The 25,574-nt window shown below is 44.1% G+C and overlaps 2 protein-coding genes across 4 annotated transcripts in view; one reads left to right on the top strand and one right to left on the bottom strand.

Annotated features, from left to right (window-relative positions):
- Window positions 1-436: 436 nt before the first annotated feature.
- RAB33A (RAB33A, member RAS oncogene family) lies at window positions 437-11,050 on the bottom strand. 2 transcript variants are annotated; one of them, XM_030305524.1, is made up of 2 exons: window positions 10,657-11,050; window positions 437-984 (listed from the first exon to the last, which is right to left on the bottom strand). In XM_030305524.1, the coding sequence occupies exons 1-2, from the start codon at window positions 10,924-10,926 to the stop codon at window positions 529-531; spliced, it is 726 nt and encodes a 241-aa protein (XP_030161384.1). In that variant the 5' UTR covers window positions 10,927-11,050; the 3' UTR covers window positions 437-528. The 2 variants fall into 2 exon arrangements, with proteins under 2 accessions (XP_030161384.1, XP_030161385.1); XM_030305525.1 differs by having other exon boundaries at window positions 10,669-11,050.
- A 4,833-nt stretch (window positions 11,051-15,883) lies between these two features.
- Window positions 15,884-25,574, top strand: part of AIFM1 (apoptosis inducing factor mitochondria associated 1) — a 32,943-nt gene continuing 23,252 nt past the window's right edge. The window contains exons 1-2 of one of the 2 annotated variants that reach the window (XM_030305548.2): window positions 15,884-16,136; window positions 23,294-23,436. In XM_030305548.2, the coding sequence (XP_030161408.1) occupies window positions 16,031-16,136; window positions 23,294-23,436 (249 nt within the window). In that variant the 5' untranslated portion in view covers window positions 15,884-16,030. Of the gene's footprint in view, window positions 16,137-23,293; window positions 23,437-24,636; window positions 24,768-25,574 lie in introns of both variants that reach the window. The other variant, XM_030305550.1, reaches the window with a different exon arrangement.

Genomic DNA, 25,574 nt, shown 5'->3' with positions numbered 1-25,574 from the left:
GCAGGATTTAACTACTTTGGAAGCAACTGGGCCCCTTGGGCAACCTATACTTTTTATTTTTAAACTTTGGGAAATGAGGAGAGAGCAGCCTACTCTCAACATCCAAGGAACCTAGGAAATATTTGTAAGTTAGCATCTCCTTTCAAGACTTCTCTATCCTTCCACATATCTGGTCTATATCCCACCCTCTCTGGGTGTTTCTGCCCACTGATGACACTGAGTGACAGAATGAATTAGTCCTGAAGAAGTGACTCAAATGATTCAGGTGGCATAGAAGTCTAGTAGGGCGTGTGCCTTGGCAAAGCATTATTGTTCTAGTAGGGCGAGCTGCCTCTTCTACTCCTCACAATCAGAAATGTCTTCTTGGTGGAAAGCAAGACATCAAGGCGTGTGATAATCTATACAAATTTTATTTTAATATCAATTTGTATGGAAACAAGCAGATGTCAGCATTTTTGCAGGCACAGGAAAAAAAAGGGAAAGAAAAAACTCCAGTAATAATTGATCTTGTATTTACACCATTTGGTTTCAACAAGGACAGGAAGCTTTGCTGTTAGCTTCCTGTGGGGACTCCAGTTTCTGCACCTTCCCCTGCTGCCTCTCAGCATCACGATAGAGCAGGGATTTCTGAGCCTTTAATCGGCAAGCCAGGCACATGAAAATTGACTCCACGTTCTGGCTCTCTTTGGGGTCCTTGGCCGAAGTCTCAAACAAGAGCATGTTGTGTGCATCGGCAAATTTCAGGGCTAAGTTGGAGGGCACCTGGATCTGTTCCCTCAAGTCACACTTGTTGCCCACAAGCACTTTGGGGACTAGTGGGGGCACAGCATGCCCGTTGCATTCTTGGATCCACATTTTGAGGTTGGTGAAGGATGTCATCTTGGTGACGTCATAGACAAAGACCACTGCATGCACATTGCGGTAGTAATGCTCAACCATGCTTTTGCGGAAGCGTTCCTGACCTGCTGTGTCCCATACTTGAACCTGGAAGATACAAAAACCCATATCTGGAGTCAGAAAAGGAAACATGAATGGATAGGAGAAAATATGGTTCTGTGATCTTATAAAAATGAGGTGAAAAGCCCTGACACAGGAAGGGGTTCTTTGAAAGACTGGCAGAATGGACTTTTCGAAGTATACAGAGAAGTTTCTCTCCAGGTTTTAACATTTTTCTCAAAAATTTGAGTTGAAAATCTTGAGTTGAAAAATATTAAGGCTTTTAGTTGAAAAACTGGGATGTAAATTGGTCAGCTTTTCTGGAGGAGTATTTGGCAATATTATCAAGAACCTTGAAAATGTTCAAAACTCTTCAAGCCTATAATATCACTTCCAGAAATCCATACAAAGTAGCAGAGATGCGGTCAAATTTCTGTGCAAAGATTTTTTTTTTAATTTTTTAAAAGCTTATTTATTTTGAGAGAGAGAGCATGCACACCCACGAATGGAGTTGGGGCAGAGAGAGAGAGAGAAAGGGAGAATCTCAAGCAGGCTCTGCACTGTCAATGTGGAGACTGATATGGGGCTCAAACCCACAAACCGCAAGATCATGACCTGAGCTGAAATCAAGAGTTGGATGTTTAACTGACTGAGCCACCCAGGCTCCCCCTGTACAAGGATCTTAATAGCAGTGTTTATACTTTTTTAAAAACAGGAAACAACCTAAATGATCACTAAGAATAGCAGAAGTGTATGTACATATGTATACAGTGGGCTATTATGCAGCCATTAAAAATAATGTTTTCAAAGAATAAATGGTGGAGGAAATTCTCATAAAATATCAGGAAGTGAAAAAAGCAGTATACAAAATTTTTTATATGCTATGGCCTTAATATTTTTAATATTAAAAATAGACATATGCCGGGGTGCCTAGATGGCTCAGTTGGTCAAGGGTCCGACTCTTGATCTCAGTTCAGGTCATGATCTCATGGTTCATGAGTTCGAGCCCTGTGTCGGGCTCTGTGCTGACAGTGTGGAGCCTGTTTGGGATTCCCTCTCTCTCCCTTGCTGTCTGCTCCTCCCCCACTCACGTGCACACACGCGTCCTCCCTCCCTCTCTCTGTCTCTCAAAATAAATAAACTTAAAAAAATAGACATATACCTAGGAGAAACTGGAAGTGTACACACCAGGATATTAATGGTATTTATGTGCAGTGGGACTATAGGTGTTATTTATTTCCTTTTTTTTTTTTTTTTGGTATATTCCAAATTTTCTAAACACTTTGTCTTGTGTTTTTACCTGACTTTTTATTTTTTTTTATTTTTTTAGACAAATGATTTTTTAAATGTTTGTTTATTATTTTTAAAAGAGAGGGGGACAGGGGATCTGAAGCAGGCTCCGCACTGACAGTAGCGAGCCCAATGCCTGGGTCGAACTCACAAACTGTGAGATCATAACCTGAGCCAAAGTCAGACGCTCAACTGACTAAGCCATCCAGGTGCCCTTTGCATGACTTTTTAAATAAAACAAAGTGTTAAAATCTCACCTTTTAGGGGCACCTGGGTGGCTCAGTCGGTTGAGCGTCCAACTTCAGCTCGGGTCATGATCTCATAGATCAAGAGTTCGAGCCCCACATCCAGCTTGCTGCTGTCAGCAGGGGCCCACTTCAGATCCTCTGTCCCCCTCTCTCTCTGCCCCTCCCCTGCTCTCTAGCTCCCTCTCTCTCAAAAAAAAAAATCTCACCTTTTAGCTCCATTTATTCTAAGTTCACTTCTTTGATGTGAAAAAGGCAATTTAGCTCACTGGATTTTTCTTCTGCATCTCAGCTTTTGGAATAAAGGCCAAATTATGAAGGAAAAAATGCTGATTGTCAGTAACACATACAAAGACACAATTCCCAAGGGATACTCTGGAGTAGAAGACACACAGTCACCCCATCTATTTCCCTTTATACATCCAAAGTCTTGGACAAGAGAAATTTATTCTCAGAACGATGGCCCAAGGCCCTATGCAATTCTCAGTTATCAAAGAAAATTTGATTATAGTCACTAATTGACTACTATGGCTCTTAAAACCAAGTATAGCCTTTATTTGCAGTTAGCAGTCAGTAAGTGTAATCTGGTAAATATAATTGAATCTCTTTGCTGAGTGAAGATCTTACAGGGCCCCAAGTCATCATCATTCTGAACATCAATTTTCATTGTCTAGGCTCTCCTTCATCTCCTCTATTGACATGACTGCCACGTTCCTTTGGCACAACTGTCAGATTCACTCCTTCTATTTTGATTTTCATGTCCCTAGGCCAGACCCTCCTTTCCTCACTCCTGGACTACAGCAAAGTCTTTTGGATTCTTGATGTCTCCACTCCAGTGCTTCCTGCATGCTGCTTTCAAACTAGGCTTCCTAAATCCCTGCTTGTATCAGCGTGACACCCTCCTCTTTAGGAAATTATGACAGCCCTCTTCTGCATGTGGCCTCAAATGGAAAAGTGTCTGACATCATTCGGCCCAGCCCAGCCTGGTTTCAAACTACTCAGCTATACCCCGTTCATTCCGTCCTCTGTACCTTTGGTCCTGCTAGTCCGTCCTTCCCCAGCAGAACAGGTCGCCCCCTTGTTGCCCTCTACAAATCTCACCCATCCTTCAAGGTTCGGCTCATGCCCACATTCTTCCTAAAACTCCATTCTTCTCCACCTTCTCTTCAATTCTCTGTTCTTCTAACTTTCTATTGTACTTTGAGTCTGTACCACACCATTTAGAATATATTATTTGTTGTCTACTTGTTTCATCAGTGCTCTTGACATTTCTCCAGCCAAACTTGTAAGCAGCCTTTTTCTGCATCAGATCACTTGTCACCATGGTCGTCGTCGTCATCATCATCATCATCATCATCATCAAAAGGCAGTAATGAGCCACCAAAACTACAGTCTGGCATCCTACGTATCTCCCAAGGCGATTTCAGAAAGAACATTCGACTTTGGTTACACAGAAAAATGTAAGTCCTTGAACACTGATTTGCTTCTGAAAGCAGAGAGAGAAAAGATTTTCACTTCTTCCACCTCTCCAGTGCTCTGAGCAGAAAGAAAGAGCAGGCCAGGAAAGGTATGGAGGTCAATGGGAAGAGAGCAGGTATAGCACAAGAATATCATTACCACTTGGCTCCTGATCCCCACCTCCACCCTCCAGTAGTCCTAACTCTTGCCTCTGAGTAAGGCTGAATCCCTACCAGCCCTCAGGCATGTGGCAGATGCTTTAACACCATGAGCTCAGAACTCTAAAAATACCTGCCACCAGCAGGAACACGGGTGGGAGTGTGTGAGGTGTTTGGGGCTGAGTGGGTTGGCTGTTTGGCTTTTCTTTGCCTTCAGAATTGTATACACCATCCAAACTGCCAGAGCTGCAGGGAGGATCCTTCCTGCTGTAGACCTCCTTGCCTTTCCAGTGCCACGGGGAGCCTTGAAGCTTTTATTTGGAGGCTCAGAATTTAAAGTGTAGCACTGCTCCCATTGCAGCTTTTTATAAACCCCACTCTAAGTTCTTTGCACCCCCGTCAATGGCAAGCGGTGAGTCCGGAAGCAGGCTGCTCATAGCACAAAGTCAGAATGGATGGTGTGGCCTCAGAGCCATCACAAAGGGAGAGCGCAGCAGTCAGTTCACTGCACACAAATGACCTCATTCTGTTTGGGAGTTTGGTGTCCCTGTTCTTAGCATCCTCACAAACCCCTGATCCCTGCCAGACAGCGAAAGCATCTCCTCCCGCTTTCCAGCTGGCACTCCTCTCATCCATTCTTCCCTTCCTGTGGGCACCGCATCCACATGGTAGCCAGGTGTGCTGGCTGCTCCCTAGCCACATACATGCTCCCCAGATCCTCTTTTCTCTCCCAGGGCTAGTGAGGGCATCGTGGAGTCAACCAGCCTGGGTGCAAACCTCAACAGGATCATGTACTAATCAGGTGCTCTTAGGTGAGTTACTTACTCTGTCTTCAGTGTCCTCCCCTGGAAGCTAAAGATAACCTCAGCCATCTCCGTGGGGATGCTGTGAGGATTAGCATTCCTCATGAGTACATGACACAGTGCCTAATACGTACTTTCCCTTCCTCCCTGGCCCCAAACTTCCACCATCAAGTCTGGTCCAACAGCTAATTGAGCGGGTGCTATCACAGATGCAGCAGCAGTAGGCATGGCATTGAGAGACCTGGGTTCCAGCTCCTCTACTTAGTAGCAGAGTAAATGACGAGGCAGATTAACACACTAGAAAGAGCTTTTGCAAAATAGAAGTACTCTGTAAGTGCTGGCTGTTGCCATTGTTTCAGAGGGCCCATCGGCTGTCCTGGTAGCACTGTTCCCTGGATGCACTGGTTCTCCTCCTAGAAAGCACAGAAAGCCTGGCTTCTTGATGATGGCATGGAGCCAAGGCCAAGGCAGTCAGTGGGGAGGGGGAAAGAAAGCAATGCCAGCAACGTGCCACAGGCGGCTGGGGGCAGGCCCAGAGTGACAGGGGTGTTGGAGGAGGCTCCAGGGGCACAGTGTGGAGAGCTGCCGAAGAGAAATCTAGGCTTTTAAACCATTATCCTGGGGCTGCCGCTGCCTGAGCAAGCTTCAGCAAGTCCCCCACCCCTGCACGTGCTCCTAGCTCACACGGGTATTTCTTTTCCCTCTGGAACATATCTGGCATCTTTCTATAGATGAGGAGTGAATGTCCTTTTGTTGGAGGCCAGCGGGGGAGGGTAGAAGTAGAAAAAGGGAGACAGATACATCTGTAACCTTTGGAGGATGCCCAAATGGATGATGGGAAAAGTCGAAAACAAATCTTTTTTCATTTAGCTGGACTGTCCCATCTGCACCTAAGATACACACACAGTCATACACAAGGCTGACACAGAGAATGGCAAAGGAGGACAGAGACAAAGAGAAACTCACACACAGAAAGAGAGGCAGCAAGGCAGGCAGAGAAACACACACTGATGGATAATTAGCCATTAAGTGAACTGGCATAAGATGGAAGTTCAGAAGCCCTAAGGAAGACATGATGTCATTCTGACTGCAGGCAGCTTCTGAGGGAACACTGAGCTCAGCCTCTGTCCCCTCAGTAATATAACACAGGAAGGTGTCTGTCCAAGCGGTCAGCAGAGGAAGAGAGTCCACAGTCCTGGGTGGCACCTGCCCACAGCCGCAGCTGACCTGCAGTTTGCCTGGTCGGGAGGGCTGGGGCAGAGGGGTACCAGCTGTTGGGGGAGCTAAACGAGACAGGAGCAGGGGTGCTTCCATGAGAATTTACAAAGAATGGCTCAAAAATTAGTTCTGAGCCTCTCCTCTCTTACCTCCCCCATCTCACCCCTCACACACTCCTATTTGGCACTTTCCAGTGCTTTTAGACTGAGGCAGGCTTAATATGATTTAGCTAAACCTGTAGGAGATGGACATATCATGTCATTAAGGAAAGCTCCACCCTTCCTTTAGGATCAAGAAGGCCTCCACACTTCCTAGGCTGATGTCATGAAGGGCCATCAGCTTTCCCATATGACGCCCCTCTGTATCCCTGTCACAGGTAACTGCGTGGGTTGGACGCACCATGGGACCAGCCCAAATTGCTAGGGAAGAGCACCCACAAGGGAATTGGGAAACCTGAGTGGAAGGCCTGTCCCTGTGTGATCTTGTCACTTTCCCTCTCCAAGCCTCGGTTTCCTATCTGTTAAATGAGCACATTGGTTTAGAGATTCTTTAAGGTCTCTTCCATCTCTGAACATTCTCGGGTTCTCACATCCAAAGGGAGACAGTCAAGATGCAAAAAGTAAAACCTAGGTACTCAGCTCAGTGTCTGGGGTGCAGTTGAAGGAGACATCTTGCAGGCTCCTAAGTTCCAGGGCTCTAACCCTGGACCCTTGGCCTAGAAGTGACCACAAGGACAGCTGTCCAGCCTGCCATCTCCCGCTGAGCACACTCCCCACCTCCCCATCCCCCAGGCTAGAAATTGCCCCCTAGAGCAGAGAGTGGTGTTAAACAGCTTGGGCTTTGAATCCACATTGAAGTTCTGACTCTGTCACAGAGAACGCAGGATAGTGAGAGAGACAAGTGCTTGGGCTCAAGGCTCAAAGACTGAAACTCAGATCCATGCGCCTCTGGGCAAGTTATTTAATCTCTCTAACTTTGGTCTCCTTATCTGTTGAATAGGAATGATAATAATAGTCCAAATTGCATAGGGCTGCTGTGAAGATCAGATAAGATAGTGCCTGTAAAGCACCTAACCCAGGCTCTTGGTTTAGTCAATATGTAGAAGCTGTTGTTGTTGTTGTTGTTGTTGTTGTTGTTGTTATTATTATTATTATTATTATTGCCTACTCATTGGAAGCTTTTCTTGATGTTCATGTGAACCAGGAAACACTGGATTATAAATGTTGTGATGGAGAGGGGGTGGGACACATTGATTGGAAACACCAAATGGGGCTTCGAAGCCCTAGAGATGGCCCTTGTAATTAAGAGAGTAGCCCTAAATTTGAGAACTCAGTCACCCCCCTGCAGGGGTTGATGTATGTACTACCCTGGGACACAGGGAGGCTGCCCAGGAGAGGCCACACCCTACCCCTGGACTGAGAGAAGGGCTTGCAGAGACCTCTCTGCCATCCTCCTGTCAGGGCTGGCATTTGTAGCCTGATGGCCTTCTATTGCTGGCTGTGGCCTAGGGCCACTTCAGCCTGTCACATTGGACTTCTCTCCCTCCCCCAAAGGGAGAAGGCTTTGGCAGTCACCTCCTAGCATGGATTTGGCATTTGCTCCTTGAAAAACTCCAGGCCAGCCAGAGTGTGGGGCAAAATCTCCTCCCATCTAGATCATGTGCTAGCTGCCTTGCTCTGCCATCTTCCCACAGACATGCTGGTCTTGCCTGCTGCCTTTGGCCCTGAAGTTGCAGCCGCTCTACAAGAGGCAGGGTCACTATCTCCCTACTCCCACACCCCACCCTGGGCTCCTTCGGAATCTGCACTCAGAGGGCTCCTCTATGAACGGTGTCACAAGGCTTTGCCCTCTCAAAAATATCATCTTCCCAAAAAAGCCGGTATTAAGCACTTATCGGCACATGGTGTTGTGCTGAGCTCTGTTTCTAGTGAGTCACACTGTCACAGGCTCTGCCCTCTGGGAAAAAGTCTGGAATCTTTGGCAAAGACTGTAAACTCCAGTTTAGCTAAGTACTTGGTTGTTAGGAAGGAAGGAGTCTTTTAAAAATGTCCCCAAGGCCATTGGGCAGTGACCCTCTTCTACTTGTTTTCACCTCCCTTTTCCCACTTCTGGCTTTCTCCTCTCCTCTCCTCCTGTTCTCTCTCCTTCCTCTTGCCCCAAACTCCCAAACACTTTCTTTCTCCTCCATCTGAATTTCAGGTGGACTTATTCTCCCTCTTTTAAATCCAGAGAATTCTTTGGCTCAATGTGACACTTGATTTTAAGCAAGCAGTAACATTAAATTTTAAGGTCTTTGAGGGTTTAAGAACACATCCATAAGTATATTTCTACTTTGGATATAAAAAGGCATGTTTCAGGGTGCGCCTGGGTGGCTCAGTCGGTTAAGCGCCTGACTTCAGCTCAGGTCATGATCTCATGGGTTCATGAGTTTGAGCCCCACATTGGTATCTGCTGACGGTATGGAGCCTGCTTGGGATTTTCTCTCTCTGCCCTTCCCCCACTTCTCTCTCTCTCTCTCTCTCCCCTTCTCTCTCTCTGTATCTCAAAATAAATAAACTTTAAAAAAAAATAGGGGTGCCTGTGTGGCTCAGTTGGTTGAGCATCCAACTTCAGCTCAAGTCATGATCTTGCGGTTTGTGGGTGGGTTCGAGCCCCACATCAGGCTCACTGGTGTCACCACATAGCCCACTTCGGATCCTCTGTCCCGCTCTTTCTCTGTCCCTCCCTCTCCCTCTCTCTCAAAAATAAATACACATTTTTTTAAAAAATGAAAATAATAAATTAAAAAGCCATGTTTCAGAAATTCCAGAATCTTTTTTTTTTAGTTTTTTTTAATGTTTATTTATTTTTGAGAGAGAACTCAAGCAGGAGAGGGGCAAAGAGAGAGAGGGACACAGAATCTGAAGCAGGCTCCGGGCTCGGAGCTGTCAGCACAGAGCCTGACATGGGGCTCGAACCCACGAACTGCAAGATCATGACCTGAACCAAAGTCAGACACCCAACTGATTGAGCCACCCTGGTGCCCAGAAATTCCAGAATCTTACAACCTTACATTAAAGAAGTTAGACACACTAGAGAAAGTCCTAACCAAGCAAACGTCAATATATGAGCCCTAGAAAAAGATACAGACAGCTACTTTGACTTTAAAAAGGAAATGTAGCAATTCCCCCCAAAATGCAAGGGGCAAACAAGGTCTCTATTTCAAAACAGTGTGCCATCTTCCTGACCCTGGGGCTCAGCTGCTCTCCAGAGCTCTCCCTTACCAGTACCTAGCTGCCCATCTTCCTGACATCCAGTGCCTCGGCCCAGTTTCCGAAGCCATTTTAAAACACATTCATTTTAATAATCAAGGAATCTGGAGTTGTGCACAGTTTAGTGTTTCATCATTCTCCCCCGTTACTCAGCCCTTCTCTCCACATCACTCAGAAGAGGCACCTTGGGGTCATTTGGGCTCCTGACCAGCAAGAGGGAAATTGACCTCCACCCAACAGCCAGTGTCAGACCATAGGCTCAAGGAAAACCTAGCTGTGGATCCAGTAGAGTTGGTATTTAGTGCCCAGGGCCTTTTGAGGTGCATTCCTGCCCATAATCCTGCCCCCTCTGACCCCTGACACATGAAGCTGCCCTTGCCATGTCCTCCCTCTGCACCTAGAAATGTATCTGTCCTGTCGAGTTTCTACCTTTTCTGAACCAGCGTGAACACAAATGGTCAGATGAGAATATCCGTACTTAGCCAATTTGATAAATAAGCTAATGGGGGTGGGGGTGGGAAGGAGCAAGACACTTTCCTTGGCCCTCAGATAAGTTGCTCTGCATTTTTACAAGGGCCTGCTGAAGACAATACCAACAGAATGAGTAATGAGGTAGTTCATTCATTAGGTATCCCAGACAAATAAACAAGATACCATTTGAGAGGAGACTGTTCCAAAAGAACAAGTTTGTTATGAAGGGCTGGCGGATGACCCTGCCTCAATTGCTTTAAAAGGGCTCATGGCTTTGTGCCGGAACCACCCCACTTCACCCCTGTTCCACCTCAGTCCTGATCCTAACCATAAACTGTAGTTTAAAATAAAGCGGTTTTCATTCACTGTGGATTTCCATGTTTTCCCCTTTTCTAACGCCTCAGGGCTTAGCCGAAGTGGGTTTTTGCAGCCCACCAGCACCCAAGAAGTAGAAGAGACCTCAGGATGTGCAAAGGCTTTGGGATCCATCCCACAGACCGGGAGCAAGAGATGCCTTAGCCTTATACCTCCCTCTGCCCACAGGTGCCACTGCTCACGGCTCAGGGTCAAGGATGGGATCAAACATGCTTTTCCTATGGCAGGTGGCAGGCATGGGCAAAGGGCAGGAGTGTAACCACTCCCGCCAGCCCTAACAAAACGGGTGAGGTGGGGACCGTGCCACTGAGAGAAACGAAAGGGAATGAGGAGGTGCCGAGGGTCTTCGGCTCGGCACGCGGCGACACGGCCACGCGCTGGACGTTTACAACCACTAGAGCGATGCCTCAAGCGAGGCCCCCTCCCAGATCCCTCCCTTCCCGGACCTGACCGTCTGGATCACCTTGATCTTCTCGCCCTCGATTTCCACGGTCTTCTCCCTGAAGTCCACGCCAATGGTGGCCTCAGTCTTGTCCGGGAAGGTCCCCCCGCAGAAGCGGAAGGTCAGGCAGGTCTTGCCCACGTTGGAGTCCCCAATCACGATGATTTTGAAGATGCGAATCTGCACGTACTGGTCCAGCGAAGAGTCGAGCTCCAGGGACGCCAGGCCCGCGGCCGAGGCGGGCTGCAGGCTCCCATGGCCCAGGATGGGCTGCGCCATCTCCCCCGGACCGGACCGGGGCCCCAACCCCGCTCGAGGGCTCCACACAAAGAGAGCGGGCACGTTAGTGCGCTCGAGGCGAGCGAGCTTTGTGCGTGTGTGTGCGTGTCTGTAAGTGTATGTCCGCGCGTGTGTGCGTGCGCCGGCGGCGTGTGCGCGCGCGCGTGAAGGGGGTGCCTCTCACCCCAGGCCCCCCTCCTCCGCCAGCGCACCCTCCTTGCAGCTCCGAGGCACCGGCACAAAAGCCGGCGAGTGCGCGAGAGACGGAAGGGGCCGGCCGCGAGCCTCCTCCTCCTGCCCGTGCCCTGGACCGGACGCTCGCGCGGGCGGCCCCACGGCGCTCTCCAGGCCCTCCCCTGCCTGGACCCCTGGGACACACCGGAGGGCGGAAGCCTGAGGAAAGGGAGGGGATGTGGAGAGCGGCGCACGCCGACCGGGGAAGGTCTTCCGTTCTCCTCGCCCCCATTGATTTTATAGGTTGCGGGCTCCCCACCCCCGCGTTCTCAGAGCGCGCGGGGTCGGTGGGCAGGGGGCACAGCTGGGGAGGACAAAGACAGCTGCACCCTAAGGCTTCTCGGGAGCACTTCGGCCTCGGAGCAACAGTACCCGGAGGGAGGGCGGGGAGGGGCAGAGACACCTCTTTCACCTCCTGAGCACGCCTCCTCGGCTCCCTCCCAAGCCTGGGGATAAAGAGATGCTCTGTCTTTTTGAGTAAGCAGGTGCACTCGCGCGCCCAGAGGAGCCGGGGAGGGTGCTGCCAAGACACGCCTTGGGTTGTGGGGGCCGGCGCAGCTGACAGGAGGGAGCCGGGGGCGCGGGGTGTGCGTGTGTAGGGGGAGTTACTGTTTCTGTCACCGACTTGCCAGATGTAGGGGGGGGTGGCGCGTGCCAGGCGCCAACCTCCCTTCATCACACCATGAGCACCCATCCTCTGAATGTTCAGGAGAGCGGCTTCCATTGGCTGTCGCGGTCGGTTGTGTTTGGCTGGCCAATGGGGAAGGCCCGCCGCCGGAGAGGGCCATACAGGGTAGGAGAAGGGGGGAAGCTAGTGGTGGCAGCTCCAGCAAAAGGGAACCTTGTTTCTTGGACTAACCCTTACAGACCTAGGAGGAGGGATCTTGGGACATAGCATAAACCTTACAGTGTCTTCCATCTGAAATAATGTCCATATAATCATAAGTCCTTCCAGAATGGTGCAGTTTCAAAAGGAATTGGAAACCCCAAGGAGGGTTCACCCCTCTGCAACTGAATGTAGAACAAAGTGGTTGGGTCTACTTTGCCCGAAGTCTAGATTATGCTTGGAAGATGATAAATGAACAGAACTTTCTTACGGTATTAGGGGGCAGCTTCCCAAAGCTTACTAAGCATCACACATCTTGGTGGAGACCTATATTCCGTCTCCCAAGAGTGATTTGCAGGTTCAGAGTTTGCTTGTTTGAAACCAATTTTACTGAGGTACAACTTACATACAATAAAATGCACCCATTTTGTTTGCTTTTAAAACTTTCTCCCTCCTCTCACACATTTCATAGGCTAAGGCAATTTTGACATATGTCGATTGCACCGACATATGAGTTATTCACTAATGCCTTCAAAGTCAGGGATACCAGCAGCACACAAGAGCTGCCATCTTATTTGTGTGTGAGGCTGAGCTGCAGAAGAGACAAACGTGACTAAATCCATTCCCACTATGAGAAGAACAATTCAGTGCATCAGTGATAGATCTATATGCAAATTGGAATGTGATTGCTCAGCCAAATTCAAGTTACTCAAAATGGCTGTGAAAACTTGGGTCTTCTAGTTAATAACCTTTCTTAGATGAGTTAGCAGATATATTTATAGCTAACTCTTCTCATACATATGAGTCACTCACTAAACCCTAGAGTCACTCTAAAATCCTAGATTATACTATTCAATATTAAAACCATTTCGAGAAGGATTTAATCTTAGTTGGCTAATCCAAGGTCATCATTATGAATACCAATTATTATTGTACAGTGTGAATAGCAATCTTCATGTGCAGTATTTTGTTTTTTCGATTGGCTGATATAGAAATAATAGTTTCCTGCATTATTCTCTTCTGCATTTGTAATGCTCTTGGTGAACATTATCTACAGAAAAGTAGCTATAAAGCAGGGGGTTAGGGGAGTAAGTATTAATTAGTCATACCCCAGTAGGTAGAGTGGAAAGGAGCTCTGCCAACTCACAGCCAGAATCAGTGCTCACTTTCTGAGGGATATAAAAACGTTACATCCTCCTAAGACTATTTACATGTGTGCTTCCACCAAAAACTTGTCACTATGTCTGAGAGTTTATATATTTGTAAGGTAGAAACATTGATTTCTGGCATTATGGTATCTCGAAATGGGCTCCATACCCTAATAAAGAGCGTTTGTTACCTCTGTGGGGTGAGATTTGGGGGGAAATTCCACTTATATTTTGGAAGTAAGGTTGTTGTGTGTATATTGCTTTTGCAAAAAAAAATGATGAAATATAATTTTTCATTAAAGAGATTTTTTAAGTACCTCATTGCATCTATTGCAAAAATAAATGTGCTATACAGCACCTTTTCTTTGTGTTGTGCATTATTAAATGATTGACTTTCAAATACACCCAGCTGTTTTCATAGGTACCTGATCAGTTTGACACTGTTTTCTAAAGCCTCTGTCACCAACAGATATGATTTTGTATTCCATATTTATTATTGTTATTGGCTTTTAGAAATAGCAATAAATATCAATGTTAGGCATTTAATATATTAAATAAATATAAACAATTTTAACGACCTATTGTGTAATTGGTATTTTCAATATTTATACCCCAAAGCAGTCCTAGGTAAAAAGTCACCCATTGCCTGCACTTCTGAAAATTATTTTTAATGAATAAGGAAACCCTGGATTATTTTCCCCCAATTAAGCCTGCTTCCTTGGTTAAACTTCCAAAAACGAGGCCTTTGTAATTTCATTCTCTATCCCTATTCCACTAAAAACAATAGGGGCATCTAGGTGATTCAGTTGGTTGAGCATCTGACTCTTGATTTCAGTTCAGATCATGATCCCAGAGTTGTGGGATTGAGCCGTGCATCAGGCTCTGAGCTGAGTGTGGAACCTGCTTAAGATTCTCTCAGGGCGCCTGGATGGCTCAGTTGGTTAAGTGTCAGACTTTGGCTCAGGTCATCATCTCATGGTTTGTGAGTTCGAGCCCTGCACTGGGCTCTGTGCTGACAGCTCTGAGCCTGGAGCCTGCTTCAGATTCTGTGTCTCCCTCTCTCTCCCACTCCTCGCTCATGCTGTCTCTCAAAAATGAATACACATCTTTAAAAAAAAATACTCTCTCTCTCTCTCTAGGGGCGCCTGGGTGGCTCAGTTGGTTGAAGCATCAGACTCTTGCTTTCCGCTTAGGTCATGATCCTAAGGTTGTGGAATCAAGCGCCCATGTCGGGCTCCACACTGGGCGTGGAGCCTGGTTAAGATTCTCTCTCTTTCTCTCTCTCTCAAATACAAAATAATAATAATAACTTCATCACCTACAAGATTAGCGCCAAACTCTTGCCAGGTCACATCTGGTCCCACCATGTTAGCCCGTCCTTATCTACTTCCTAGTAGGTATTTGAAACAGTTGTCCCCTGAAAATATGCTGGGGTTTGTTTTATACCTCTGAGCCTTTTAAACAGCATGGTGCTTCCTTTAAAATACTTTACAAATATTAGTTCATTTAATCTTCAAAACAACAACCCTATGAGATTGGTAGGTGAGGAAAGTGAGGCACAATTAAGTGATTTGCCCAAGTGGTAGAGGCAGGATTCAACCTTTAGGAAGACTGGATCCAAAGTCAAGGAGTGCTTAACCACTAAAAATATTACCTTTGGTCCCAATGTATTAACCCTTTGAAATATCATTCCTCCTCCTCCACTATTTGAATTTTACTACTCATCCTTCCAGACACACTTCAAGAACCACTTGGATGAAGTCCTTCCGTAGCTACTCCATCCCATACAGTTTCTCTTGCTCTGGCTCTGAATTAGTCATTCTTATTACCTAAGTGAGAATTAAATGATAGTATATGTCATCTCCCTAACTAGTGACCACTTTATACTTTTCCACATGCCCCAGAGCCCCTTTGGTAGTACAGTCCAAGTGGCAAGTATTCATTAAATCCTTGCTAAATGAGTAAGTAACCCCAAACCTCGGAAAAGGCACGTTTATATTTTGCATAAAGTCAAATATTATTTCCAATTCAGCTTACATTTGGGAGAGTCAAAACACCTATTTACACTCCACCCCTCACCCTACTATTCCTCCCACAACTCTAAAGTCCTGCTGAGGATTTCTCGGTGAAACACGAACTCTTTTTGCCAGCATCCTTGCTCTCAAGCACAGAAGTCCTAACAGGAAACTATCCGCAGTACCTGGTACAGCATCTAGGACATAAAATTCCACAATATAAAAAAACGATATGGGGAAAGAAGCACGGAAGGATTACTTGCAGAAAAAGGGATTGGGTGGGAAAGTGCCAGCAATTTGTAAAAGACGGAAGTCCACTCCGAATCTGGGAAGCCAGGTGCTCTGGCTCAGACCTATGGAAAAACTGGAAGTGGAATACAGCCAGAGAATCCGGAAGGCTTAGTACCTAGTAGTTAGCAGCCTAAGACAGAACAAAATGCGGTGCTATGGCCACGGCAGCAGCACAGGCCACAACTGCCAGGCAAAGTGGCTCCACGGCTCCCTCCTTGGACAGTTTTCCAAACTCGATCAGCGGAACACTTTACCACCAACCCGTTGAAACTTGCAAAAACCTCCGGCCGGGGTCTTTGCAATAGTGCGGGCAGCAAGGCGCATGCGCAAATCTCTCACCGTGCGAGCCAATCGCAATGCGGCGCTGAGTACTACGCCTGCGCAGTAGGCCGACAGTCGCTCTTCCCCCTTCTTCTGCTCTAGCTGGCCTGGGTAACCGTCCAATACTCTCCCGGAGCTGGGAGGAGGAGTCAGCGTGGAGTGCGTGTGAAGGGAGCTGGGGGGAGCGGGCCGGGGCCCACGGTGTTTGACCCGTCGGTCGGTCAGTGAGAAGAAAGGAAAGGAGGAGGTGCAGAGTAGCGGTTGCCGAAATGTTCCGGTGTGGAGGCCTGGCAGCGGGTGCCTTCAAGCAGAAGCTGGCGCCCTTGGTGCGGACAGTGTGCGTCCGAGGCCCGAGGCAGCGGAACCGGCTCCCAGGTGACTGACCCATCCCGGGCAACCCCGACCTCGCAGACCAAGGGCCAGGGTTCCATAAGCTCCCTGTGCCTCGCAGCCCTCCCCCTGCCTCCTCCCCGGGAAAAACTTAACCCACTCACAGCCGCGTGAATTCTGAATGGCGGGATCCAAACCCTGAGTTTCACAAGCCGTGCCGACCTGACCTTCAAGGGCTTTGAACCAAGTAGTCGGGTTGAGGCCTTTTCCTAGGAGGGTTTGCTATTCAGGGATGACAGAACAGCTAGCTGTCTCGTATTGTCCAGTGCCACCTCCCGGCCACCCCTAGTCCGCCTTTTTAGAGCAATGAGGTCAAGTAGACTTTGTCATTTACTGACTGTGAGACTTGAAACAAGACATTTAAGCCCGATGCCTTAGTTCCTTCTGTAAATGAGGATATTACCTGCTCTACTTTCCAAACTCCAGATGAGATCCATAGATTTGAGCGCCCTGTGAAACAGAAGCAGCGCAGTTCAAGTAAGGAGTCGTTCGGTTGTGCGCCAGACGCCAGGAGAGTCCTCTCAGAATTAATTTGAGATGTCTGGTCCGTGTAATTCTTGGTGGTCTTTAATTCTCCAAAGAAACAGTTTGCAGGGCACATTGTGTTTGTCCTCCGTGAAGTTGTTTCCCCAAATTTTAGAGCTGGAAGGGATTTTGTGGTAAAGTTCAACCCACTCATTTTATAGATAATAAACCGAGACACAGAAAGATGAAATTATTTTTCCAAGGTCACATACCTAATTAATAGGTAGAGCAAAGAATAGTTTGCTGGTCTCTAGGCCCCTAATCCACTTGCCACAACTCCACACTGCTTCCTAAATTTGACCTCAAAAGATTAAGAATTCATCTGATTCTCCTTTAGCCCACCTTGCATGAAATATCCATGTACTTATCTGAGCATGTCTTGAGCTTGCTCATTTTCAACCTGCACAACTTAGTGGGGGTAATGAATTATCCACCTGTAAGAGGTGCTGGGTTTTTTAAAATCTGTTTTTGAATGATCACCTGGTGACATTCACATTTGCAATGTAAGGAGTTATCCTCGAGGCCTTTCCAGTGCAGAACCACCTTCTGGGTGCTTTAAAAATAAGATGTGGAAAATATTTCCCTTAGATGGTTAGTCTTTGCAAATGTGCATTTGAAAAGTTTTTCCAGTTGCTATGCCTCAAGAAAACGTTTCCTAATGGGTGTATCTGAGGGCACATCCTAAAACATATTGCTCTTGGAACTTAAAAACCTCTGCTTTAGGTTTTAAACTAATATGCCATCTATGGTGTTATCTGTATGGGTTTTATGCATTGAAACGATAGTGCTCTATGTAAGCTGTACATAAATTTACACAGAAACTTAGGTAAGCTGAAGATTTTCATCCACACTAGCCTTTCAAACTCTGTGTACTTATTTTGTTTAAAACTCACAATTTTTACCAGTACTCTGAAGTCTGACCAAAAGTTCTCATTAAATAAATATGGATTTGTAATGTTAAATTGATTTATTAGATATTTGAAGGTGGTTGGTGATGTTAAAACTACTGAGAAATACAGACGTTTTTCCATTGCATGATTTTGTTTGAAAGCAGTGTGCTGTAGAATATGTTCTGACTTCTTGACATATCCATCCACGTCTTTGTATACACTTATTCTTTGTCCTTTGGCCAAGCACCAGAGTACAACATCATATGCCTTTAGAAATGGGTGGGGTGGGGTTACAATTTCAAAAAGAAATCATATAATTTTAGGAATTAACCCTGTTTCGTTAGCTTTATTATTGTTTATAATCTGGTTTCTTTTTCAAGTAGTAACATCTGCCGTATGTTTTTGCATAGGTGGAGAAGAGGTGCTCTTTATTTATATGCCAATTTCCCTTCGTTTTTTCCTTTTCTCCTCCCACCCCCATTTCTTTGTCAAGATGTTACCAAACTTTAAACCCACCTTGAAAGATCTCATCCACATCTGTCGCCATTGTCAGATTCATTTTCATTATATGTTACCTTTTGCCTTAAAACCATAATTGCTGTTATTTATTTACTTTATTTGGATGCTCTGCCTCTTTCCAGAAATAATTGAAGGCAGTTAATGGTGACTACTTTATGTCTGCATTCAGCACTGAGGAGCAGATAGGTTAGGTAATGGATATTTTCTGTTCTGTAGTATTTTATTAGGTTACCAAACATTGTGTTGCCCATGTGATCAAACTGATCACCAACCCTTGACCTGAGGGTCAAATGTTTGAACCATTTTTCTCTAATCAGAAGAATTCTCACCTCCTTAAGAAGGAAACTGGACTCCTTGTGGGCAAGGATCTAGAATTACTGGGAACTGCCAAATGACACTTTTTTTTTTTTTTTGAAGCCCAGAAGATGAGCCGTTCCCCACTCTTTTCTGCTGAGGCAAAGCTTTCCAGAAGAAAAAATTTTGGCAAGTCAGCCTTTTCTGCATCCAATTAATAAGTTATATTGTCTAGGCATTTTCTAACATTTTAAGGGAGTTGCAGCATATTGTAACTTTTTTCTAGATCATGTTTCCAAAAGCTGCCTGGTCTTGTAAATCAGAGAGGGCTGACCCCACGCCTACTGAATGAGAATGTCCTGGAGAAACCCCTGGGGATTTATATTTTAACGCCCCGTGATGTAATTCTTATGATCAGGCAAATTTGGGAAATACTGTTTTAAGGTTTAAAGAAAACAGACTGAGCAACTTTGAGTCTCTTGTAATTTGTGTTAATCCCATTTTCTGATACTCAGAATAGTGGCAGCCATTGTCCCTCCTATACTACTGCACTACCTGAGGCCAGGGATTATGTCCTATTTATTTTTGTGTCCTCAGTGCTTTGTACAGTCTCTGGCACGTGGTAAATTCTCAGTGGCAGAGCCTTAGTACTGTGAAGGACTTAACTTTGTAGAACAGAGTTAGATTTCTTTTTTTTTGTCCTCTAAATCATTTTTCCTCTGTTGCCTTTCTTCAGAGTGGTTCACACTGCACTGTAGTTATTACTACTATGATTCCTCTAAAATAACAGCAAGGGTTTATGCTAAAGAAAGGGGGGGAGTTGATAAAGGGAAATAGTTGTCGCATTCCTTATAAAGAGATACCTGGCTACAGTGGACAGACCGCGTAGCTTGTCCTGTCTTGTGTTTTATCCATGTCAGAAAAATCAGTTTAACATTCAGAAAATAAGACTCAAGAGCATATAGACCTCTTAATTATTTGAGATTCCAGGTGCCTCAATTATGTGGATGTATTTCTAGAAAACACTTTCTGGAAGTATGGAAAACGAGATTATGAAATCTACAGAAATGAACTTGCCAATTTAGGTACTATTCTAATGCTAGTCTGTAGTTGTAGTTACTAAGAGCTTACTAATTTATTATTATTATTTATTTAAATTAAAGTCAGTAAACATACAGTGTAGTATTGGTTTCAGGAGTAGAACCCAGTTATTCATCACTTACATACAAGACCCAGTGCTCAGGGTCACCTGGGTGGCTCAGTTGGTTAAGCCTATGACTTTGGTGCAGGTCATGATCTCATGGTTCGTGAGTTTGAGCCCCACAACTGGCTCTGTGCTGACAGCTCAGACCCTGGAACCTGCTTCACATTCTGTGTCTCCCTCTCTCTGACCCTTCTCCTCATGCGCGCGCTCTCTCTCTCTCTCTCTCTCTCTCTCAAATAAATAAACATTAAAAAATTAAAAATAATAAAAATAAAAATTGTTTAAAAAAAAAGACCCAGTGCTCATCTCAACAAGTGCCCTCCTTAATGCCCATCACCCACTTAGCCAACCCCCCCCTCCAGCCACTTCCCCTTCAGCTATCCTCAGTTTGTTCTCTGAATTAAAACTCTCTCATGGTTTTCCTCCCTCTCTGTTTTTATCTGATTTTTCCTTCCCTTTCCCTATGTTCAGATCTGGCTAAAACTTATTTGCAAAGACTTCTTCAAATTGTTCAGTCATTACCATAGAATTGGAAAGAATTTGTGTTTCCTTCCTTCCTTCATTAATACAACAAATATTTATTGAGCAAACACCTACTATGTGTTAGGCACTAAATACAATTGTAACAACAATTCAAGAATTGAGTCCTTGTTTTTAATGTTTATTTTTGAGAGAGAGAGAGAGAGAGAGAGAGAGAGAGAGAGAATGAGAGGGGGAGGGGCAGAGAGAGGGAGACATAGAATCTGAAGCAGGCTCCAGGCTCTGAGCTGTCAGCACAGAGCCCAACGTGAGACTCGAACTCAGGAACCATGAGATCATGACCTGAGCTGGAGTTGGATTCTTAACCAACTAAACTACCCAGGTGCCCCCAAGAATTGAATCCTTGAACAATATAGTGAATATAGACAACAATATTATAATCAGACTTGCTAAGAGACTAGATCTTAATTATTCCAACCACTAAAAAGAAATGATAATTATGTGATAGAGGTGCTAATTACTGCTACAATGGCAATCAATATAAATGTATCAAGTAAAAAAATTGAATCCCAAGTATGAGGAAGGAAGTGCTACCTCTCTGTGTGGTCTGATTGCAGAAAATCTCAGACTGATGTTGTAATGAAAAGTCAAGGAGTAAATTGGCTTCACACTTTGGCAGGACAAGTGAAAAGACATGTTTAGTCATGATGTAAAATTTCCTAAAATTTTGAAGCTATGGGGGAGAGGTGTGGGAGTGATTTTATGGGTAAAAGAAGACTGGGGGTGGGAGAATATAAACATCCATCCAATACTTAACACCTCTTACAAAATTAAAGTCAGTTGGTAGGTATGTAAAAATGGTTTATTAATAATAGTGTATTACATTTATTTTCAGGCAGTAGTTTAAATGTTAACCAATTGACTTTTTTAAAAACTCAATTTACTTCTAAGTGTCTTTTTTTTGGCAAATCAAGGCAAAAACTGCTGAACTTTACCAAATCTACACTCTTAGTTTTATCAGTTTGTGAAAAGCTAGCAAAAACAGAATAAACACTAGTATCATTACCTTAAAACAAACTTGTTATATCTGGATTTAGGATCTTCTAGAGGGATAATCAGCGGAATTTTTTAAAAAGCCACTTATTTTCAATAAATAAACTTATGGTGGAAGTGGGGAACACAACTAAATTCATTGAACTAAACCGCGTGGAACTTTTTCTACCCAGTTTCATTTTCTAAGCTCTGAGAGTTGTCAGTTTCTGCTTCTGGTGCTTAATCATTCTATGGGTTTCTGAAATTCAAAAGCTTGCCCAGATTGAGATAAGCTTCTCCACCCCTGCATGTTTTTATTTTCATGATTTGTTATTTCCAAATATAAACCATTTTATTTCATGTGGCGATGAAGGATTCTAAAGCAGGTAAGAAATAAAAACAGTAAAGAAAAATACATTTTCACTTCTATGGGTGTGGATTTATAGTCTCTTATCTGTAATTCAGAAATCAAAATAGGACTCAAAAAATCAGGTTTTTGTAACTCATTTGCCAGTGAAACCTGACCTGAACTGGAGAGAAAGGCTACTTATTAAATCTTTTGTTCATCCCACTCAGTCAGCTTTGTCAGGGAAACATTAATGTGTGTGACTGTGGGTTGCTGCCCCTCACTGTGCTGAGTGTTATTTACGGTATGGTATCTGTATTATATACTTAAAACCAAACAATTCTGAGCTCTGGAATACAGTTTCCCGAGGATTTCAGGTAAGAGACTACAGACTCTGTTTTTACTTTTCTGTGCCCTGAAATTGTGGAAGCAAGGAGGAAGCTCCATATTTCTACTATGAAATGCTACAACCAGTGCCCATTCTGTTTGTCTTTCAAAGCCTGGTCAGACCAGGAATAGATCTATCTGCCTCTAGACCATTGGTTCTCAAAGTGCAGGCCAGCAGCATAAGCATCACCTAAGAACCTGTTAGAAATGCAAATTCTTGAGTCCCCATTCCAGATCTCCAGACTCAGAAACTGGGGGTAGGTCTGGCCATCTGTGTTTTAACAAGCCCTCCAATGGATTCTGATGCACGCTCAAGCTTTAGAACCACTGCCCTAGATCGGGATCAGCATCGGCAAATGGCAGCCCACAGGCCAAACCCACATGCTTTTGTAGGTATGCCCCTTGAGCTAAGATTGATTTTTGCATTTTTTAAATAGCTGAAAAAAATTAAAAATATGCTATTTTGTGACATACAAAAATTATTTAAAATTCACATTTTAGTGCCCATAAAGTTTTATTACAAAACAGCCATACCCATTCATTTATATCTTGCCTGTGGCTGCTTTTGTGCAACATCAGCAGAGACTGTATGGCCTGCAAAGCTGAAAATATTTGCTATCTGGTCCTTTACAGAAAAAGTTTCCAAACCCCTGCTCTAGGTCGGTAGTCAACATGAGGAGTATCAGAAGCAGAGAAGGTTCTGACACCTTCCTTCATTTCCGTGTATGAGAGTTGTTATATTCCTCAGGTAATTACATGGATATACAGAGTTTTACATCAACATGATATTTATATTATTTTGGAGGACTAACAGCCAAGTAGTTGATGGATACTTAAAATGTTGTCATTCTAGAAAATATTTTATAATCTGAAATTATTTAGTTCTTTGGAGAAGATAAATCCACTTAATTTTTTTTCTTATTTTGTGCTTTAGCATTTCCATCTTCCAGGACACATTACCTTTCATGAAAGACTGAACTGTGTCCAGGTTCGATTATGTTGTGGGGTTTTCTTATTTTGTGCAGGATTCGAGCCAGCCATTTAGATTACTCCTTAAGTGGTGGTTCCAATGAATGTCCCAGGTAGCCTGTAGTTCACTTTTTGTATCTATTCAGTCACCTCTCTGTGTTCACTTCATTTGTGATGAGGATGTGAAGAGAGTAGTAGTAGTGTTTGATGAACTGCCTGTTGGTTTTTCATTATCTTTTCTGTAAGCTGTAAATTTCTTCCCTGGGCAGCATTCAGTTATACTCCTAAAGTCTCCAACAATTTAAGTTTGAGGATTCAGTATCTATAGTATTCGTACAGTTTTAATTATTTTTTTCTTGGTCATTGAACAGTAACATCGTGCAGCCCAGTGGGCAGTAAGTCTTGACTTCTACAGTGCATTGACCTGTAGTCATAAACGTGTATTAACTATTTTATTTTTGTATGTGTGTGTGTCTTAATGAATTGTGTTCCTCAGGCAACTTGTTCCAGCGATGGCATGTTCCTCTAGAACTCCAGATGACAAGACAAATGGCTAGCTCTGGTGCATCAGGGGGCAAAATCGATAATTCTGTGTTAGTCCTTATGGTGGGCTTATCAACAATAGGAGCTGGTGCATATGTAAGTAGAAAAGCAGCGTGTGTAAAGAAGCTGCCAGACAGCTCCCATTAGTAGACTCAGTACTCCCCTGCTTTAACACTTCTGCAACTAACTCCCCTTTCTCCTTTTGCAAAAATTTCCAAAAAGCCTTCTTTAAAGTGCCTACTATCTAACATCCTGTGAAAGCCAACATGGGAATGACTGAAATTTAATCTCATGTTGATTAGCTTTGCTCTTTTCACTTGTCTTTTTACTCATTACTTGAAAGCCACTGCGTTTTCTTAGATTTGACTAATCCACAAAATTGTACCTTTTCTCTTAGATATGACACACTAACCTGTGAATAGGTTAGAACTCATTGCAGCTCCTTAGCACAATATTTGATTTTGACTCATTTGTCAAATATTCAGTGTTTTCCTCAGCTTTGGATAGACATTAAAAAACAACAACAGCTTTCAATCCAAACTATTAAATGTTCCTAAAAGGAAAACTATCCCTGAATCTCACCCAAAGACTCAATTATAGAAGTAGGCCTAGTATCTCCACTTTTAGAATGGAATTTGTGTGAGGTAAGAAATATGGTTTTAAATGCTATGTAGTATTAACACAATTCTATCTCCTTAAATGAACTCTGATCAGCTTTGTTGGTCACAGAGGAATTATTCCATAGGTGTTTTTTCTTTTTTTTAACTTGGCAGGGTTTACTGTGACTAAGCAGATCAGTCTAAAGTTGGATCATGTAAGGTTGAGTGAACCAACTTAGATAACACCTACTATCACCCTTGATTGAAGGAAGCTGTTTCACTCCCCAAGAGCAAATTTTGGATGCCATTATGGTGTATGGCACATACATACGGTGTATGGTTCTTTCCACACTGGTAAGACAGTGAAATTATCTTTGTTCCTTGGTCACTAGGTTATAAAAAAGGGGTGTGAAAATTACTTGAAGTTACCTAGATTGACTGACCTGACTCCCAAATGCACCAATAGACAGTTTTTGCAGTTGTGAATTGACTCAGAATAAGAAATAGGTGAACTCTGATAACAGACTTTGAAGAAGGACACATTCTCCTCCAGTCCTGGAGCAGCATGTTTTTTTTCTTTTTTAGCACAGGGTTACCAAAAATCCTTCCCTGCCTTTGTGTTGAATGCTTCTTCATTAATACTTAGTGCTTTTTCTATTTCCTTTTGTTTCTTTCTTGGCCCTATCTTTACCTACAGTTGTGCAGTGTCATCACCTAGGATCCCCTTCTAGATCACTAGCGTCTACAGGTGCTCCCGTGAAAGATGGCAGCAGCCTAGTATACTTCTTAATTGTAGGAGCGACAGTCACTGGGGCAGGAGTTTATTATGTAAGATGCTTACACTAAAATATATTTCGGGGTAGGGTGGGTGAGACCATGGCACTAATGAAAACTTGATCCATTAGAATACAGTGAAGTATTCACAGCATGTGCTTTCTAGGTATTCATCAAAGGGACATTGTCAGTCACTAGGGAGCCCTCAGATCTCATCTTTCAAACTGTTGAAGCCCTACCAGATGTATCTAAAGCTATCATACATTTAATTATTATAGATCCTTCTCATTAACCGTTTCTTTGAAACTTTTGCCAAGTTCATAATTCTTTTTTAAGATGCTAAATTATATTGTGCTTCAGTGCTGCAGACCTAACAAGATAGTCTCAAACAGTAAACATTGAATAAGCAAGCAAAAGGAACTTGAATACCATCCATTTTAGATCATTTTAGGTAAAACATAATTTTTGTGTTTTGTCAGAAATGATCAACCTGACTTTTATTGTGAAAAGGCATTTTATTGAATGCTTCTGAGGAGGTCCAGAAAAGCCACAGAATTACAGTATTCGCCCCACCCACCCCCAGCCTCTATTTCAAAGTAAATTCATTTGGCAGTGTCCCTTTTGTAATCTCTAATTTGGTCAAACTAGTGGCTGAAGTGGTACAAGCTAACACATTTGTGTAGACTGCTTTCATAAATGCCTCTCATTCATAATTGAGATACTACCCTCTGAGCCTTACCTTTTCCATTTCCTAGCTCTCAGCATTTGCCATCAGTTCCACCTCATTCATTCAAAACTGGATTTAAAGTGTTTGCATCTGATATGTTTGTAACAACTGAAACCTTATAAGCCTCTGGTTTA

Source organism: Lynx canadensis, chromosome X (genome assembly GCF_007474595.2).
Source record: "Lynx canadensis isolate LIC74 chromosome X, mLynCan4.pri.v2, whole genome shotgun sequence".
Lineage (NCBI taxonomy): Eukaryota > Metazoa > Chordata > Mammalia > Carnivora > Felidae > Lynx > Lynx canadensis.
This window is presented reverse-complemented; position numbering and strand designations above follow the sequence as displayed.

Bases quoted from the DNA above. Each gene is read 5' to 3' on its own strand.
- RAB33A (XM_030305524.1), bottom strand. From the start codon at position 10,926: ATGGCGCAGCCCATCCTGGGCCATGGGAGCCTGCAGCCCGCCTCGGCC. The intron at 985-10,656 runs GTCAGGTCCGGG...TGTATCTTCCAG, and splicing joins AGATCAAGGTGATCCAGACG to GTTCAAGTATGGGACACAGC.